At 32.9% G+C, this 20,176-nt stretch overlaps 3 protein-coding genes across 7 annotated transcripts in view; 1 reads left to right on the forward strand and 2 right to left on the reverse strand.

Moving 5' to 3' along the window:
- Nucleotides 1–12,988, reverse strand: part of LOC106156625 (cadherin-87A) — a 30,006-nt gene extending 17,018 nt beyond the window's left edge. For 2 of the 3 annotated variants that reach the window (XM_087007132.1, XM_087007130.1), the window contains exons 1-9: nucleotides 6,481–6,670; nucleotides 4,392–4,464; nucleotides 2,668–2,784; nucleotides 2,252–2,385; nucleotides 1,801–1,851; nucleotides 1,395–1,484; nucleotides 944–1,042; nucleotides 395–529; nucleotides 34–147 (exon numbers count right to left, since the gene is read on the reverse strand). In XM_087007132.1, the coding sequence (XP_086863258.1) occupies nucleotides 34–147; nucleotides 395–529; nucleotides 944–1,042; nucleotides 1,395–1,484; nucleotides 1,801–1,851; nucleotides 2,252–2,385; nucleotides 2,668–2,784; nucleotides 4,392–4,449 (798 nt within the window). In that variant the 5' untranslated portion in view covers nucleotides 4,450–4,464; nucleotides 6,481–6,670. Of the gene's footprint in view, nucleotides 1–33; nucleotides 148–394; nucleotides 530–943; nucleotides 1,043–1,394; nucleotides 1,485–1,800; nucleotides 1,852–2,251; nucleotides 2,386–2,667; nucleotides 2,785–4,391; nucleotides 4,465–6,480; nucleotides 6,671–12,828 lie in introns of those variants that run through there. The other variant, XM_087007131.1, reaches the window with a different exon arrangement.
- On the forward strand, nucleotides 6,774–13,759 carry LOC106156629 (tether containing UBX domain for GLUT4). Of its 3 annotated transcripts, none has more exons than XM_013531966.2 (18): nucleotides 6,774–6,912; nucleotides 7,256–7,314; nucleotides 7,646–7,858; nucleotides 8,033–8,114; nucleotides 8,261–8,334; nucleotides 8,576–9,050; nucleotides 9,610–9,750; nucleotides 9,978–10,024; nucleotides 10,260–10,284; nucleotides 10,542–10,605; nucleotides 10,845–10,923; nucleotides 11,204–11,352; nucleotides 11,542–11,604; nucleotides 11,991–12,043; nucleotides 12,212–12,263; nucleotides 12,438–12,510; nucleotides 12,859–13,043; nucleotides 13,248–13,759. In XM_013531966.2, the coding sequence occupies exons 1-18, from the start codon at nucleotides 6,832–6,834 to the stop codon at nucleotides 13,256–13,258; spliced, it is 1,926 nt and encodes a 641-aa protein (XP_013387420.2). In that variant the 5' UTR covers nucleotides 6,774–6,831; the 3' UTR covers nucleotides 13,259–13,759. The 3 variants fall into 3 exon arrangements, with proteins under 3 accessions (XP_013387420.2, XP_013387421.2, XP_086863260.1); XM_013531967.2 differs by having other exon boundaries at nucleotides 10,848–10,923; XM_087007134.1 differs by having other exon boundaries at nucleotides 9,631–9,750.
- A 122-nt stretch (nucleotides 13,760–13,881) lies between these two features.
- Nucleotides 13,882–19,942, reverse strand: LOC106156630 (queuosine-tRNA galactosyltransferase). Its single transcript, XM_013531968.2, has 12 exons — nucleotides 19,829–19,942; nucleotides 17,609–17,725; nucleotides 17,069–17,168; nucleotides 16,681–16,745; nucleotides 16,425–16,490; nucleotides 16,160–16,255; nucleotides 15,826–15,921; nucleotides 15,487–15,611; nucleotides 15,005–15,140; nucleotides 14,728–14,796; nucleotides 14,358–14,432; nucleotides 13,882–14,039 (listed from the first exon to the last, which is right to left on the reverse strand). Exons 1-12 carry the CDS (start codon nucleotides 19,838–19,840, stop codon nucleotides 13,959–13,961), a joined length of 1,038 nt encoding a protein of 345 aa, XP_013387422.2. The 5' UTR covers nucleotides 19,841–19,942; the 3' UTR covers nucleotides 13,882–13,958.
- Nucleotides 19,943–20,176: the final 234 nt, after the last annotated feature.

Genomic DNA, 20,176 nt, shown 5'->3' on the forward strand with positions numbered 1-20,176 from the left:
ACTTTAATACTAAAGAAAAGAAAGGAAAATTACCACTGGCTGTTCCTCATCCATGGCAGCAGTGGAGGTCCCAGTAAATATTGGAGGAGAATCCTGCACATCTTCCACTCTGACTATAATGGTCTGGATAAATGCATTTATACCATCCTGCAAGAAAAAAAAGACAAAATCTTATTAAAAAATATTGATCATTTATAAGTTAAATGCTTTTGAAAAGTATTTTTTTGGCTTTAATTAATTAAAGTATGGGGACTATAAGAACGCTGACATTACTTTTTAATTACAACTCACAGAAATCCCACAAGTAAAGGATCTTTTATTTCTGCATATCAAAGGTTAAAAGATTTCTGTTATCATGTTTGAAAAGATGTAGACTTTAAGGAACACAACTTACAAAAGCTTGCAGAGGTATCTGATATATAGACTTCACTTCAAAATCTAGCTTCTGTTGCAGAACCATGTGACCCTTCCATAGCAAGTTATTTCCATCATCTTTCACCAACCTAATCATCTGGCAAGCTTCAGCATTCTGATAAAAATTGCATAATATAAGTTGATAATAGCTCATGTGGTGGTAATAGTCATAATAATGCAGTCTATCCAGAAACTTCATTTTTTTGCAGGATATAAGCAGAATATCAAAAAGATTGTTAAGAATGTTAAACATAGAGATGCAATAAACCAAAATGTAATATCAGTGCAGAAATACTTAGTGGGTTGGTAGTAAAACAAGACTGACAAGAGGCCACTAGGTAACACTAGATTGCTACATCTGAGTAAAGAGGACTGTGGTTTAAAACTTAAGGAATTTCTTCATAACTTTTTTTCGAATATTTTATAAGTTTTACCTTTCATTTAAAGGATCATGTTAGTCTAGTTTTTGAACTAGGCTCAATTTCAGTATTCTTTGATAACTGGAGGTAAAAATATACCAGACCCTTACCCTGTCAGCCATACATGTCACATCCACCCTCTGGTTCACTCCATCATTATCTGTTACTGTGATGTTTATGTTAGGCACCACAGACCCAACTGCAGCATCCTATGTTGTAATACAAAGTTTAAATCATTGAAAAATAACATACTAGAAAGGAAGATGATGATGAACAGTAACAAAAGCATGTTGTTCAATATTTAAAAAAATTTTAAGTGACTATTTTAATTCTGATAGCATTTAAACGATGCCCTTCCAACCAAAAAAGATACACTAGGGCCTTCCCCTGTTTAAGCTCCACACCACGTGTAGATGGCATGCTGTGTAACAAATGTACACATATTCCACAGATGTACTAAATAATTTTTAAAGATCGCTAACCTCTATGTTCATGGCTGTATGACACTAGAATGAAATTAATATTATAATGATTATTATTTTAATTCAAGCTATATTTTACCTCTGGCACATCAGTTGCATATGTACTCTGTGAAAACCTTGGTGCTTCATCATTAACATCAATAATGTTAACCTTCATGCTCCTCTCAATCTATGAAAATGAAATGATGAAAACCAATAACAAATATTTTAAGAAAAAGCATCCTAAAATGATATAACCCCTATAAGACATAAATATGGACCCTTTCCTAAAAACATAACTTTAGGTCAAAACTAATTTTCAAAAACATTACTCAAACTCATGAAATATATATGCAACAAAAAGATATGATTGGATTATCCCCAACCATTGAATGTATTTTCTACTGATGTGAAGAAGCAATATGCAATTTCCAAAGAATCATAAATGCTTATTCTTTGATGGTTATTTTCATTTTTCAGTAATAAGAGGATTAATCAACACTTACTTCATTTTCACCATCAGTCACAACAACAGTAACTTCAACATCATGATTAGACTGAAAAATATTCTTACACATCAGTTATTTCATCAAGTTTTGTGCAGCAGAAATAAAATCAATTCATACATAAACTTGACAAAAAACTCAGCACTATTACAATATATTCCATTTTGAACTTTACCAAATTGTTACTAGTTTCTGTAAATTGCTCTCATATATTTTATGTAAATAGCATATTAATAACAAAAAAATTATTAAAAAGGCAACCCTCTCTCACCCCCCCCCCCCCCCCCCAATCTCAGTTGCCATCCTAATTCAAGAGAACACATCAACAGGTCAGTGATCAAGGTTCTTTGGGGAAGGGTTAGAATGTCATACCTCTTAAGTAGAAATGTTCTGTCTATTTTAATAAGAAACAATTTAATTTTAACATTATTTTTTAATTGTAAATACAAACCTCATAATCAATTGGCTGAATTAGGTATACATCTCCAATCGTTGCAGAGCCAATAAGAAAATGATCTGCTTTCATGCTATAATACAGCTGAGCATTTTGGTCATCAGTAGCTAGTAATGTGTAAACTAGGGAATCTAAAAAAACACCAAATGAGTAAATTGGAAATATAAAACATTGGAATGTGAGAATCATAGTGATATAAGAAATTAAAAATTTCATAATAAATAAGACTTCAAAAAATATACCCTTGTACTCTGTCCAAATCCAATAATCAATTTCTTAACAAATAATTTAAATGTTTTTATCCAAAAGAATTTGCATCAAGGCAATTTATTTATTGATTTAACATTACCCTCTTAGTAAAATTACTTTTTCTGATAACTGCTACATCACATGCATTTTAAACATAGACTTACCATTGCACCTGCCTGCCCTGGCATCATCAGGAGAAGAACAAAACTGTCTGTCCTCTCTAAGTTCTAAGTCACTCATATCCCTCACCCATTCTGGGGCATGATTTATTTGAACCTGACCTGATTTTAAAATATAAAAAAACAGGTTTTATCAGTTTAATGTAGTTGTTGAAATTAAGCAATTTTTTGCTTCATTCATTATTTTTTCTTTTGCTGTATTGAATGATATTGTTCAAATGTTTTATGTGAAAATAAACATGCTTATGACAGCAAATTGTAATTATATTTTTAAAATGTGCAAAAAATTTATAAAGTGATGCAGTAGTTATTGTGACAGCAGGAAAAAAAAAAGATTCACATCAAGTTTCCTGAGGTTAAAGAGATAATGATCATTATCAGTAGAGGCTTAGTCATATAAGAAGAAATCCAATCAAATCTGTATTTGGTTTATGACCTGATATGACTGAATTATAAGTGTAAAAGACCCTGATGCCAAAATATTACTGCAAATGTGTCCAGAGAGTAAATTTGATTAACACGAGTTAAGACAATAAAAATAAATAAGATTATTCCCAAATGTTTCTTTAAAAAAACTTGCTTTGCTTTAAAATGTCCTTTATTTTAAAAAAATTACAAAATAAACAACTGCTAGTAAGAGTATATTTTGATGTTTTTAGACAATAGATATGTTTTAAACGATTCATTACAAAACCTTGTTTTGCTTTTAAATGTCAAACATTTTAAGAAAACATAAACAATTACTCGAGTACATTATTTACTTCTCACAAACTGAAAAAAATTAAAAATTACACTTCATTTGCAATTAAAATATTAAGGTTTTCATTTGTGTGAATTTAAGAACATTCGGTAAAAAAAATGGGAATCAACATTTTTGTCTTGAAGAGGATCTAATTAATAGCTTTGCACTAACCATAACATATACAAAAGACAACGAAAGGAATAAAATATAAATCAAATGTAATAGTAACTGGTGGTTAGAAACATATATTGACTCATCTAAAAATTGCTTTACACCCTGCTTACACCCATAGTCCTCATTTTCATGCAGATCACATCTTAATCACCAGCATGAATTTATGGCATTGCGTTCTGGGCAGGTTTGGCAATAAAGCTTGGGGAGTATAGAAAGAAGCATGCATGCTTCTAAAAAAAAAAAAGGGCCTTGAAGCCCTGAGATATAAACTGTTTGTATCAAAAACAAGTCAATCTAGTTATCCTTAGGCATATAAGGAAAATACACTTTAATTAAAAGAAGATACCTCAGTTTGCCTATCCTTGTCTATAGGCATGGGTGAATCATGTTAAGTGCTATGATATATGCATGCACCTGGGTGTAACTGAAGTCACACAAGGAAAGCTATTATTTTACCATGTCACATAAGCATTAACTCTGGCATGGCATTTTTTTACCATATCAGACTAAGACGCGTCTGAGGTGAAATGACATCAATCTATTTCCCGGCCAGTTTTTTTGCAATTCCCCTTTGTGGTATAAATATTTGATTTCTTTTTTGTAAGGACTGATACAATGTTTTAATTGTTCAGAAAACGTTTACATGTGAAACTGAGCATTTGTTATTCAAATTTATAAACATGCAAAAAATAAATATAATGGACAGAAAATAGTACCTCTGATGAATAAACAATTCTAAACCTTTTCTATATTAATTTGTAAAGGAGAGATGAAGGAAAAACTGTTTACTTACCATATATCACAGAAAGAGTTATCACAAATATATAAAATGATTTCTTCATGTCCTTCATTAAGTATCAATGTTTCTGAAATGAAATAGAAACATCTAGATATATTGATCTAAATCATTTTTCTCCATTGTCATATAAAGCAAAGCTTGTTATAAAAAGCAGCACATAGAATGCTGCCAATCATTCTTTGCAAAATTAAAAAATGACAAAGACAACCTGAAATACCTATCAACCTACATACCACACAGAAATCTAAGGCATAACCAGTCAAATTCACCAAAATTCAGAAGGAAATGTATTGAAATATATCCCTTTCCTTATCAAACTTTCAGTGGTCGCTGTTTTATTTTGGAACTTATCCTGGTCTTTTTGGATATCTTTTCTTTATCTCCTTTGCTTTTATCAAACTTTTAGAGGTTTGTGTTTTATCTATTTTTGAATTCATTTTGGTTTTATTGTATATTCCTTATTTTATGTAAATTTTTATACTAACCTAGTTTATGTACAACTTCAACCTTGTAGTTGCTATGTATTAATAAACATTATTATTATTATTAATAAAAAAAAATGATATCTTATCTTGGAATCAGAAAAGGATGATGTGTTCTAGCCAAATGGCCTTATTTTTAATCCTTACCAAATAAGTACCTTTTGAGGCAATCAAAAATTTTAACAATGACTTTATTCAAAAAAAGTCCCATTAATTGATGGTCATTTACATGTAAATAAAAACTAGATTTAGCCACTGGAAAACCATGACATTATGTTTGTAAAATCCAAAATTTGCAGTTATGAATTTAAACAATAGCTATTAATTTATAAGAAAAAAAGATATTTTATACTAGTACTTAAATTATATTCTTATAATAATTTCTTTATAATAATTAAATATATTCTTATAATAACTTCAATCATTAAGATATAAAAATTCAATTCAGATAAAATACACAAATCTGACATAAAATATTTTTAAATGATTTTTTTTTACCTGTACACCTTTGGTATAAGTAATCCCTATAGCTGAACAAATTTATAAATTAGTATGATTCCACCCGCTGTTCACTAATTTTCTGCTTTGAATCTGAACAATGTTTTCTTAACACTCTACTCCACTTCTCTTTGAAAAAAGTGTATATGTCAAGTAAGAGAATTAAGGTGTGTTTTAATAACCACCATCAATCTAAGTCTTAGTCAAAATGACTAAAGAAATGACCAAGACCATTTATTTTAACATGATGTTTTTTTTTTTCTACTTTGTAGAACATATAGCCAGAACATTAGGTGAATGTTGTCATTTTTTATTTATTTATTTATTATTTGTCAGGCTAAATGTTCATAGGTCATTGGGTGTTGGTAGACATATATGAACAATTCTTATTCAGGATAGTAACTGGCAAATGACCTGGTTATACATGGGGGACAGCTGGTAATTAACTCTGGTCTCTATTCACATTTCTACCAACACCAAATGACCAGAGTACAAGGGTATATTTTTTTAAGTTTTATTTGTTATGCTCTTGGGATAAGTGTTTCAGCTGTTTCACTTAATTTTCCATCGCAAAGAATGTGATTTATATCTCTAAAATCAGTTACTTATACAATTACTTGGAACCACGAACAATGTCATTGATAAAATACTTTGTCTTATAAGATTATTTTCAAAATACAATTAAAATGTAATGCAAGTACATCTACTGACACATTATATCTTGTCAGGAATGTCTCGTTTACTTCTAAACATCTATTGTAACTATGACATTTTTATGCATTAAGAAAGCATTAATGTTCTTAAAGAGAACTAAAGAAATATTAAAAATCTTAATAGAATATCAAAAATAAAGAATTTATAAAAAACGAATTTATTTTTGAATTATCTGCATGCTTCCAAACTTGCAGGCTCTATTTCAAGTTTTCAAGTTATCGTTTTTATATACATCTATTATTTTATCTTAATGGCAAACAGAAAAACTTTGACAATGTACAGTACATGTAAATGAGTTCAGAAGCTGACAGGACAACTGAAATGTGGGATCTATAAATCCAACATGACAAATAAATTCTTTGCTAGATGCACAAAAAAGTTCTACTCACCAATCCCATCCACCATTAATGCTCCCCTGTCTAGAATACCTGCACCTCTTAAAGGTGGGCATATTATGTTTGCAGGTTGACACATAATGAATAAGCTGAATGGAGTATTTATAGAAACTGTTGAACCGGTTCTCATGTGAAGATATATAGGTCAACTACGTTATCTAGGTCATCATAAACAGCAAGACAAGCTACTGGGAGGTACATATATTATTCAGAACAGTGTAAAAATCCAATTCATCCGAACAACATATATGGGGATATTATATCAGAAATTTGGCCGTGTCCAAAACATTATCTGATTATTTTATTTCGTAGCACTTATAAAGTACCGTCTTGGTTAAATACAAGATGTCTGCCTCCGTGCAAGTATTATGTCCAAATGGTCGACGTCAAAATGTCAAAATTACTCCAAATTCGAAACTCTTACAGGTATGACAATACTAGTGCCATTGCGTAGCTGAACGGGTGATCGACCTGATATATTAACACTAAACCTTGCCTCCAGGATACATGCTTAATTAAGAGATAAATTCGTTTCACTGCGTTCCACTATTCAACTATTGCTTTTAGTTTTAATTTCCTATGACTTCAATGCGTCAGGAAGTCCGTTTTCAGGCAGCATGATTATTGAATGTTAATGATCGAATTTTTAACATAATAGAGTTAAGATATGACCGTGATGAAATGCCAATGTTATCGCCAAGGTCGTGCCCAAAGTCGCGTGAAACTTGTTCAGTGATTAAAAAAAGCTACTTTTTGTTTTCTGTAACAGGTGCTAGAAGAAGTATGCAAGAAGCAAGGGTTTTTGCCTCCAGAGGAGTATGAACTAAAGTAAGGGCATATCATATGAGTATAACATACTACACTAATGTATGAAGCATCTTATATGGTGTGATCAATCTGAACAAATAAATCTTTTTCTAAAATCATTTTATTCTCAGCCCAAACATTTAGAATAAATGTTTGTCTCATACCACTGTTATCATCTTTCTTTTTGTCATACATATAGTCCAGTATATGTCAGTAAGTTTTCAAGCCAGCAACAGATTATGTATGCTGTCAATTGTTACACTTTCAACGTCATTGATGGTTCTTGTAAATAAGGAAATAAACAATGAAACCAAGTGAATGCCCTGTAACTATTTCTTTTCATTTTACATAGGCATGGAAGAAACACTCTAGATGTAGGCCTCTCCTTCAGATATTCTAACCTCCCTAATAATGCAAAACTAGAGTTGGTAAAAGCAGCCAAGGCCAGAACTGAAAGTACTGTGATTATTGCCCTACAACTTGAAACTGGAGAAAGGCTGCAGCATGAGTTTGATCCTAGTGTCACTCTTTGGGAATTATTGCAATACTGGGAGAAAAAACCAGAGTATGTACCTTAGTTCACTTTATTAGATTTGTTTATATAAGTATTAACAAACTTAATTTGCTGATCAGAATTGTACTAGGTTTATTGAAGTGCTCACATTGTATCTTTTGATGATACATGTCATTTATTAATTTCGCTTGTTTTTATCAACTTTAATTTGCATTTATTTTCTAGGGCCAAGCAGCAACAGCTAACCAGTATCAAAACAGAGGGAGATACAGAATTGCATCCAGTTTGTTTGTATATGAGAGAAGATGTAAGTCTTCCTCCTCTCCACCTTCTCAGTCTTTCTCTTTTTTTTCTTATAAAAGGTAATTACTGTAAGCCTTATTGCATCATTAGCATGCCACTGTATTAAAATGCCTTTTCCTATTAAGTAAATAAATATTCATTTTCATTTAGGTCATTGGAGAATTGGCCTTAAAAGCAACTTCATTGCGCAGTCTGGGTTTGACTGGTGGAAAAGCTATTATTAGGCAAGAAAACTTTTTTTGTTTCTTTTTATGATGCTTTTAAAGAAGATAGGATACAGGGGTATCTTAAATGTTAATTTCTTTGTCAGTAGAAACTGATATCTAAAATATAAATGTTGATTGAATAATATTAGCATATCATTCAAAAGTGGTGTTCTGTAATATGTGCTCTGTTGGAGAATCTCTAAGCGTGATGTTTCTGTGCCATTACTGAACAACTTGAATTATTTAAATTGTTTATTAGGTGCTTGCACAGGCCCATTGACAGTGCCACATTGGAACAGATACGACAAAGATTAGAAAAGGAGCAAGTAAAGCAGGCCAAATTAGATGCACTGAATTACCAACGACAAAAATCTGAAGAAGCAGAATTACCAAAGAAGCAAAATGCAATTCCCACAAGCACAGGGTCTAGTGAAACGTCAATGGACACTCAGTCTGCCGAGTCAATTGCTATGGACACAGAGTCAAGTGAAAACAGTGCATTTCAGAGCAGAAAGAGAGAAACAGAAATCTCACCTCCAGGAACATCACATAAAGAGTCCAAACTTGAACAGGTTGTAGAGGCAATGGAGACTGACCAACAGCAGGCTCCCTCTAGTGATGTATCAACAGCTAGTACAGATAGTGTGGTTCTTAGTGGGGGTGTTCCCACTGGCATTCCTGGTGTGACCATGTTTAGACCTGGAGCTGGGGAGTTCTCAGCAGATCAGCAACAGGTACTCTCAGTAATACAGCCCTCATAAATGATATTTCCTATTTGTGATCTCTAGCCAGAATTAAGGATTAAAACGGCAATTTCATGATGCGAACATGAAAATAGTAGACAAGAGCATCGCATAAAAGAGTGCTAACACTCTGGCCACCTTTTATCCAGGGCTCTTGCTGTTTATATGTGGGTTCTTTTTCTCAAACAACCTATTTTTGATATGGAAGTAATGTGCTCTCAGCAATTTCTAGCACAATGCCAAATGGGTAGGTTAGTGGATTAACAGTTTGCAATTTGCATAATGGTGATTACAACCGCTAGTTCTTATGTTTATGAGATGGAATTGCGGTTGAATCGTTCATTTGGCTTTTTTATCACATCCCCAAAGCTGATGAATGGCTATTTTGTTTATTTGTAGGGCCTGTAATAATTGAGATCTGAATTTATGTCACATGAACATAACCCAAAATGTAATAACTTCAAGAATTTGAAAACATTCAAAATTTTAATTTATGGTGAAAATGGTACACTCCCATCATAAACTACATTATCTATAATTATCATTCCAGTATATTATGGATGTTGCACAGTCTATTTTGGGTCAAATGACTGCTGGAAATGGGCCACAGCAACAACAGCCTTCACAAGGGAGAGGAGCCAGACCAAGACAAGTTCTCCAACCTACACCCAGTCCATTTGCTGACTTCAAGGTACAGTAGTATGTTTTATGTAAACTGTAGTATGTTTATTTAGCCCTGACTGAAAAGTCATATAAGTCCTGACTGAAGATTCATCTGATTAATTTCATAAATTTTTTTAAATGGAAAAAGCAAGCTGAGAAATCAATAGCAATTCCTAGTATATAACATGATTTATTAACATCTATAAACACACCTTTTTTTAAAAAATGATTAAAAGTTTTATATGATTTTTACAGTTTCCTGAAGAAACGAAAGGAAAGGAACTGTATAAAAATGAGCTTAGGTAAGAGTTGTCCAAAGGGTAAATGATAAATGTTAATAAATTCCATAATATTAAGAATTTTATATAACAGTGACGCCTGAATATATCTTTTGAGTGCTAGGAGAATTGATTTAGTCATCTCCCCTTATGTTTAATAATTAATTATAGTAAATATAATTATTAAAATTTTTGTGAATTGCAAGAATTTTTTATGGATAAGCGAACTAAGTTAACATAAGTGTACTGATTATTTCAGTGAGGTGTCCTGTGAAGATTTCAAGGTAAGTATGACAAATATGTGGATTTTACAGGATCTTTGTTTAAATAAGTACAGGTTAAAAAAATGTTTACATAAAATATCCTATTGCTTTATTAAACTCAAAAATTCCAAATTCTGTGAGTTAAGCATGCAGAAAAATATTAACTTGTATCATGATGAATTGGGGACCTTGGAGTTTATTAATGTCATCTGTTTGATGCAATGCATTTGAACAATTGCTTTAAAAAAATACAGCTCATTATTGTTAATCTATTTCAGCCCTGTGATAGAGAGATAGTTGTCTATCGAGTTGATGAACCAGTACCAATATCTCCTGAACAAGGTATGTTATATTGTCATTAAAATGTCAAGTACCAAACTGCAGCGTGAACCATGATCATTTATTTGTTCAGAGTTTAATTGGAAAGATCAAATTTCTAAAGCAGTTAGTTTTTGTGTTGTAATTGGACTAGTATTGTTTTCATGGATTAGTTTTCTTGTACAAACAAGTGCAAAAGCATATTGTTAGCCTTAATGGATGTATACTATTTATATATAAAAATTAACATTTTTTTACCTCAGAAGGTGACGTACCAGACAGCTTCTTTGAGGTGACAGAACATGATGTCAGAAGAATGATGAAAGATTTGCAGAAATCAGTGTGAGTTTATTGACTTGATGAAAAGAATTTATTTTATAATATACTGTTAAGTACAAAAGTTAACAGTACTTTTCCAATTTTTTTTACTGTCTACATTGTTATCATTCTAGGCTTAACCTGGTCTTATTTGTTTTAAATGGCCAGATATGCATTTTAAAAAGTAATTAGAAATGAATGAATCTGATTTTTTTATCTATTTCACTTGAAGAAAAATACTCAAACCAACCATGAAAATCTTACATGTGATAAACAGCCAATTTCTTTGTTAACTTAAATTTAGGAAAGACATGTCAGACCAGCCTTTGATGACTCAAAGTATGAGGAAGGCCGAGTTGGAAGAAAAATTCTCGAAATATGAAAGAGCTGTTGTTAGATTCCATTTTCCAGACAAGGTGGTCGTTCAAGCCTTGTTCAGACCACTGGAAACAGGTATGATATTCTGGTAATGTCATCACCTGGTGCTCAAAGGCACAAAATAGTGTAATTTTACTTTAATTATTATTTATGTAAACGTTAAATTTGAAATGTGTTTGAATTCATTTTATTTATCTTTGGTAGAATTTTGTGTCATTTGGTTTTAAGTTAATGATCATAATGTAATTGTGTTGTTACTTTCAGTGTTTGCCTTGACAAAATTTGTGAAGGAGCATCTTGATGATAGGACCATGTCTTTCTACCTTTGTAAGTCAGATTTGCCCTATTTACATTTTTGGGATGTCATAGTGAGTAATTTTGAATAGAATTAAGCAGGTTTTTGGACAAGTATGTTGAATTGTTTGAAGGAGGAATAGATTAAAGTGAATGAAATCACTTCTTACAACTTACATACTTATTTGGGAAAATCTGTTCTGTTCATGGGGTGGTGCATCATTTTATATATATATATTCATATCTCTGATGTTAATTTATCTGTGCAGTGTTCATCTTGTTAAAATGCTTAGTATTTTATTTTCAACACATCAGGCTCTTGTTACTAAGAAAGACCTTTTATCCTCTTAAGAACTGACTTGGTCCAATAGATAAAACTAAAATGTTTGATTTAATAATAACTATTTTTTTTATTTTAGATACTACACCACCAAAGACAGTTTTGAAAGACCCCAGCAATAACTTAATTGAGGCACGTGAAGCAAAATAATTTTACTTCCAAATGTCATGTTTAACTAATCAACAAATTAAGTGGTAGCTAGAAAGTTATTGCTTCTACTTTGTCAGTCAGTATTTACAAAATATACATAGGTATGTAACAAATTTTCATTGAGTTGAATGGTTATTTTGATATTTTCAGGCTGGATTAGTACCGGCATCTGTTGTGTATGTTGGCACAGAAAGTCAAAAAGGTAATGTGTAGATATAAATAAATTTGTTCTAAATACTCTGAAATTTTGACCTGCACAAAAATATACCTTCCTCTTATCCAAGGTCAATTTTAATGAATTTCCAGTCAATTAATTTAGCAGTCAAGTCAAAAGACATTTAATATGAAATTAACTCTTGCTTTTTTTCTTTTGTAGAGAAATATTTATCCGCACAAGTAATGTGCACCAAGTCCACTTTATTAGAAGCAGAAAAGACGGCAATGAACTGGTACGTGTTTAGATAATCATGGGGTTTTTACCAGGTCATAGCAAAGCATTGCTTCGAATTCCAACTAGGTGAACAAAACCACTACTAGAAAGCCACTTTGTACATGTTCATACAGGTCTACAAACTAGTGGGTACAACATTTTCTGTATCTGACGGTAAAAAGATCTGATGAAGATCAATTAACTAACTGTCCGTTTCATTTAGTTTTTGTAATGGAAATGAAAAATATTTTAAAAAGAAACAAATGCCAAGACTTCAGTAAATGGTATAAAATGCATTGCACAACATGCACTGTACCATGCAATCTTTAATACTTACACTTACAACTGGAGTTCTTTTTTCTTTCAGGCATTACAAACACACTGAGTCACAACCTGGAGTTTCTGGTGCCAGCACATCTGGTGCAAGTGGTGGTGTCACAGCTGGTACAGGTGGTGCTAGTGGTACTGGGGCCAGCGGAAACGCAAGATCTGCTGCTCCTACTGGAAGTGGAAACACAGGGGAAAAGAAAACGCCCAAATGGTTGAAAATTGGTAAGATTGTTAATTTTCTTCATCCTTTAGCAATCATTGCATAAATCATTTTGAGGCAAAGTTTTAAAGTCTGCATTCCTTGGTAGTTTGGGAACACAATGTATCATAAACAGATATAAAAAACTTGCAGAAAATAATTAAAAGATCATTTTTGTCTTGAATTTTTGTATCTTAATTGATCAAATCTTTTTCTGTCACCTACAGGAAAAAGTTGAGTGGACAGAATTTTCTACATCAAACAAGCCATGGTGGTTGTGACAAAAGTTGCAACAAGGAAATACAAAGCTAATGAATTTATGGACATTCAGAACAGGAAATATTTTTGATAATACATCAAGTGCAACATTTGAAATAAAAAAAATGACTTTTTCTCTGGTCAGATCACTGAAAGTTAATGAAAGCTTTCTGACATTATGGATCTTCTTAAACTTATGAACATCTGTCAGACTTCATTTGAAACACATGTTGAATTACACTGCAGGTTTTACAACAATGAATGCTTGTGTTTAAAATATATTTAAGCAAGTGTATTAAAATATATTTAAGCAGCTGAATATTTTGTCACAATTTGTAAGAGATTTTTAAGATTGATCTAAACTACAAAGAGTTGGTAAAAATTGAAAAGTCATTTTGTTTGTATAATGCAACATTGAATTCTGCTTTTCCTGTAGATCAACTGCAATTATATGTTAATAAATATTTATTCATAAAATCAATCTTGTATGTAATACAAATGAGAAAATGCTCATACAATAAATTATACTCAAAATTGTCTTTTGCCATAAAACAGATACACTTGATATTCAATGTGTTTTTTTTACATGAAATGAGCTCTGTCTACATTCCTATTCATGCATAGTCTATGAAAAATTTACTAAGTCCATGAGACCAGCCTCTGGACTTAAATATGTTAAGTCAGTTGAAGTGAATATAATCCTTTCCTTCTGTCAACTGAAGTGATGCCAAGTTTTCCTCGAGTTGTCCTCCTGTCATGTCCTGGATTGAAAAATAAAGCAAAATTTAAATAGAAAATATTTTCACAGTGGAAGATGACAGTGGTTGCATTTTGTTGTGACAATTTCTTCTCCCCCTTTACCCTCACTCTACAGGCTTAAAGCTCCTGAGACAAAATGGACTGCACACAATTTGCAATTTCAAAGGAAACAAACAGATAAATTATAACATTTGCCAAAATATACATCAGTGACAGCATATCTTTACAAAGCCATGTTGCATTTCTTACTTTTAGAATAAAAAAAACATTTCCAGTGAAAGAATATATGATTAGTTATCTTTTTTATCTTCCCATCCTACCTGCTTGACACATATAATAAAGGGTGGTTTTGCCCGAGTAAAATGAACTATTGGAATCTTTGGTTTTGGCATGCACTGAAAGTAAAGATAAATTAAATGTCAGCCCATTAAATGCACTATAACATTACTTCAACAATATTAACATTTTGCTGGACGACATTACAGGGTGTTCTACCCAAAATTCACCCGACATACAGGTTCTCCACTACTCTCCCTGCCATTAGATTAAGCAAACGAAGCAAGTGGAGAGTAGTGTTCTACTAATATAAACAGGGTGCCCAAAAGTAGGAATGCTTATCAATTGACATGCAGCATAGCCCTTTTAAATCTAAATGAAACATTTGAATACATCTAATTATCTTTGCAATACCTTGGATTCTTCATAAGTGTAGACTCCTTTGTCAGTTTTCTTCTTATCAACATCACACAGCATTAGAACCTAGATGGTTAAGACACACAAAAATAAATAAATAGTAGTTCTTTCTGCTTAAATCTAACAGTTGATGCAATGAGACTCTAACTGACAACTTAAATATATTTACCAAATACATTATCCATACAAATGATTCACATCATTTAATGATGGTCAAAATGAATTTAACAACCCATTCTGCTTTAATCTGGACACTCTAAAGGGAGTTGTTTACCTTATTTTGGTTGTGAGGCTGTAAAGACCTGTAGAGTTTCCGGCCTTGTTTCCCTGCATTCCAGATAGTAAAGGCAGACCACTTAGATAATACTTGATTCTCCAAGGCAGACACTCTCAAGTTCCATATGGTCTCCCTGGAAGAAAACAGAAACACATCTTCCTATTGTAGCTGCTCAGAGATAATTTTTTACAGGACCAAAAAAAATGGAAAATTGTATTATCAAGACACGGGTTCAAGATTGGTTTATTGGTAAGGAAGAAATAAATTAATTTTAAATATCACACTTGAAAACTGAGACACAGTGATGAGATTTTTCAGACTATCAGCGAATTTCCGACTTTTTGGGAGCAAAAAATATCACTGGCTTAGGCAGTCCCCTGGACCCCTTGCCATGTTTTTAACTTTTTCACTAAATGACAGTCTCATCCTTGAGGAGATACAATTACAAATCTTTTAAAAAATGATATTTCCAAGCTTACTCTAGCACTGAGAAAGTGGTAGCCTCTGGATGATATCTGTACATCAGTAGACACTGGTCAACACGATACAGCCCAAGATTCATTTCAAGTAGATGATAAAAGAAGATGAGGTCTTCTGGAGTACCCTTAATTAATCAGAAACTCATACAGTATTTCAGCACAGAGAATAACCAATCTACTATTGACTGTGCATTAATAACTCTATGCTTACTTCTCTATATCATTGAAACGGATGGTTCATTCTATTGGAGACACTTTCCAATTAGCATGGTAATCAAATCATTTCTTACTGAAAAAATCTACACATTAAGAGAAACTTGTATCAAATTCGTTAATGACCTTTCCAGCTTCACTGAACTCTCCAATCTCTTCAAACATTGCTCTTGAACAGAACCAAGTGGGCATGATGACTGTGGGCCCATGAGAGGTATATGCCTATGGAGACATAATCTAACATTGCTTTCATTTGTTAATTAAGTTTTTCACAAAAAAATATTTATATTTTATATGTAACCATCAAAATATATGACTGACATTTCTAATTAGATGTGAATATATACAGATTCCAATCCAACATGCAAAAACTAAGATATTAGAAGTGTGCACTTCTGTCAGTGTCATTTATTATCTTCTGAAAAAAAAAGCAAAGAAAATCAGGTGTTAGACAGTATACCTGGTGGAATAGCTGATCCTGAGAAAGAGAGTTGGCCCAATTTGTATACCTTGAAGTGGAATTTGCTGGTTCTCTGTAAAACTGGCATCCAATTAACTGAAAAAAAAAGAAAGAAACATAAACATGACTACAAATATATTTACAGAAATAAAAGAAAAAAGCCAAACTCAAGTTCATATAACATATGAACTGCTATCTATCAAATTTGTAATACATACTATTCTGTGATCAACAAACGTGTACAATGACATTTTAAGCAACTTACAGATTTTGGATGAGCTAATGCTGCTTTGTATTGCTGCTGAACTCTATCCTTGAGCATTACATCATCCTACAATAAAGAAATCACTCAAATTATACCAAAACTTACATAATTATTCATATTTGATTGTTCTGTAAGGATGTCTCTAATGCATGTGTCAATATACAAATCTAAGTAGTGCTTAAATCAGCTGAAATTATGACTTGAAAATTGTGGTTTCTTAAATACTATCAATATTAATTCAATATAATATACATACTGCATCAAAGAAGCAAAGATATGTCCCTACACTTTGTTTCACAGCTTGATTCTTGGCAGCTCCAACTGAAATGAATAACAACACACCTATCACAATGCAACAGATCACAACCAATTAAGCAGTCCAGGCCACATCTAACACAATCAAGTAAACTGCTCCCAGTCAAGGAACCCCTCCTTCAAAAGGTAAAGATCACACAGATGAGTGTGCCAAATATATGACCGATAAGATTTATATCTGTATGTACCCAGGGGCCTTGAAATCAGTAATTTTTATCTAAATAACCTGATAATCATTAAGTATATTAGCATGACTTGATATGGTCAGCTACTGTATCAAAACATCCATTCATGAGACTGATATATTAGCTAATAATTAATAATGCAACCTCCTTTGGGTTGTGTTTCACTGTGTCCCCCAAGGATTACTTTGATGCCTTTGGCCTCCAGCCTGCTTCTCCATTGAGATAACACTTCATAACTCCTGTCCTGAAATGTTACCAATAACTTTAAGCTGACACTTTAATTAATTCTCAGTCTCACTAATCCAGATTTTATCATTTCATAAGAAGGCACCTGTTTTAACATACCTCTTTGGACCCCACAAAGATGATGAGCCTGGACTCATTCTAGTATATTTAAATTCAATAAATAAACAAATTAATAATGAGGAAATTGCAATGGGTCATAAACAATTTTTCTTTAGCTTGGAAAATATTTGAAAATTTTTGTATGCTAACATGGGTTTTGAGTGAAGACAACAATATACAAAGCTTTTTTAATATTTCAAAAAAAAATATCAGACACCATTTTGAAAAGAAAAAACATTAAGCCACTGACTGCTTTACAAGTAACTGTCACGCATAAACTTTTAATTAAACCTTCAGACCCAAACCTTTCAAATGCAAACTACAAATTATTCTACATACAGTGCTTCCATCATTAAAAACTGACAGCTCCAAGGTTCCTTCAAAGTTCTGGTCTATTATGGAATGCAGGGACTCATTTAACCACTTTTCTGCATTGTAAACTGGTAGTATAATGGACTGAAAGGAGAATGATTCTCAAATTAGATATTTTCTTTCTAACTTAACTTAATTTTTGACTAAGAATAAGATTCAAATCGAAAGATTTTACTCGCCAACAGTGACATGCACAATTCCAATTGTAAATAGTATCATATATATATCTGTTTGGATTCTAAAAGGACATAGTTATGAATTGTTTGTATGTTTTTACAGGTTTGCCTTCAATGTTTGGCAATCTTGTCAATAAACATTCAAACATCACATGTAGAGTGGAATCACAATCTGATTGCAACTGATGAAACCACTATCAAACATTCCTTTGGAAACTTTGCTTGCCAAAGATCCCCATTAAACAAAGTAAACATACAAGTCTGGGCTTGAAACTGAAATGTTACTTGTGTGCTATATATCCTAACACCAAGAGGAAGTTACACTTTCCAAGGCTGAATTTACACAGATAAGTTATGGCTGTAACTTGTGCATGGAGGTGATGAGTGAATCTGGTAAGTTAAAAAGTACCATGGCCCATAGGAGCCTACGCGTGCGTCTTTTAGACGCCCCTTTACATGCGAAAACGACAAGGCCTATGCCGAGTTCGTCTATTACTACAGAGCTTTGAGAGCCGAAAATGGCATGGCTGTGTCTCTTTCGCCACTTACTGAACTCCACAGATGCGAGATTGACACGACCCATGTCGCGTTCGTCTCTCAAATGACACTGTTATAAAACATGAAATAGGCATAACGTGTGATTTTCGCAGCTGAATAAGTAGACCCTTATAAACGAAGTTGACGTAACTTGAGAGTCATGTCGCTTTCAACTCTTACAAACCTCCAACAAAATCTATCTCCACACAGACGCGCGCGACATGTACTATTGGACATGGGTCAGTTGAAACCCTATTAACCTAAAGGGCTCATGTTACTTTCAGCCAACTCTTATATGTCAAATCCAATTAATTTGAAACAGTGTTGTGCTGTCCCAAAACATTTTTTTCATTTGAATCCCATCATAATTTAGTGCTATCTAGATAACAGTGTGGCTAATTGCTTGTAATAATTATATGGCCTCATATTTTTATTTTCAAGGATTCAAATATAAAGGGTTTTAAGACGGTCCTTCTGTTTCAAATTAATGAAAGTAACATGAGCCATTTAGGTTAATGTCGCTTTCAACTGACCCATGTCCAATAGTACATGTCGCGCGCGTCTGTGTGGAGATAGATTTTGTTGGAGGTTTGTAAAAGTTGAAAGCGACATGACTCTATGGTCACGTCAACTTCGTTTATAAGGGTCTACTTATTCAGCTGCGAAAATCACACGTAATGCCTATTTCATGTTTTATAACAGTGTCTTTTGAGAGACAAACGCGACATGGGTCGTGTTAATCTCGCATCTCTGGAGTTCAGTAAGTGGCGAAAGAGACACAGCCATGCCATTTTCGGCTCTCAAAGCTCTGTAGTAAAAGACGAACTCGGCATAGGCCTTGTCGTTTTCGCATGTAAAGGGGCGTCTAAAAGACGCACGCGTAGGCTCCTATGGGCCATGGTAAAAAAGATCTTGATCTACATGTGCTTGTCTCTACTAAGAGGTTGCTGATGGCCTTTTGACAACCACGTTTCACCTTTGTTGTGTGGTTTATAAACAGAATTTGGTCCAGGTATTCTGGACTCTGTTCTCACTGAACACTCAAATATACCTAGGAAAAACATTTCTACGTTAATAAGCAGTGTTCAAATGGGGTGCACTGCACCAATACAGCTAATCGTATTAATCCTCTGTATATTTACGTTGAAAGGAGTGCCAGAGCAGTGGTAACCAGCATACACTAGTAATTAGGTATCGAACGAAATCAATGATTCAGTGTTCATGACCATATTAATCGAACTTAAAATATATTGTAAACGCGAGCAAATTTTGAACATACACATGTAGTGTACAATCACTGCAATAAATTCAATTAAGGTAACTGGTTCTAAGACTAAGACAGCGAAGTCATTTAAAAAATGGTTGCGTGCTTGCTCATATTTCTATGCCGTGTGCAGTGAAGATAAATGATCGGATGGATATTCATGTTCCCCGTGACACTATCTGCAGATCTTCACTAATTATCAACACGTACCACGTCCACCATGGGCACAAGTCTCAAAAGGATTTAGTGCTCGTGTAGAACCCACATGGGCGCAGCCATATTTAGGTCAACTAAAGTGTGGAACAGTCTAAAGTAAAAGGTCATTTGGGGGAGAAGGTAAACATACCGAGAACAATTAAATATCAATTAAGCATCAGTTGATTTCATGTTGTGTAATAAACAACAAATTCCTTGATATTTGATAGTATTTACCTCAAAGAAAGTTATAATATCATATTTTTGAAGAAGTATTTAACAAGCAACAGATTTGCCACAAGCCTACAACCCCTGCAAATACTCATAGACCAATCTCTATTTACAAGCATGCAAAAGTTTGGC

The sequence above is a fragment of the Lingula anatina genome, chromosome 2, assembly GCF_051362555.1.
Source record: "Lingula anatina isolate TDL-2025a chromosome 2, LinAna3.0, whole genome shotgun sequence".
Taxonomy (NCBI): domain Eukaryota; kingdom Metazoa; phylum Brachiopoda; class Lingulata; order Lingulida; family Lingulidae; genus Lingula; species Lingula anatina.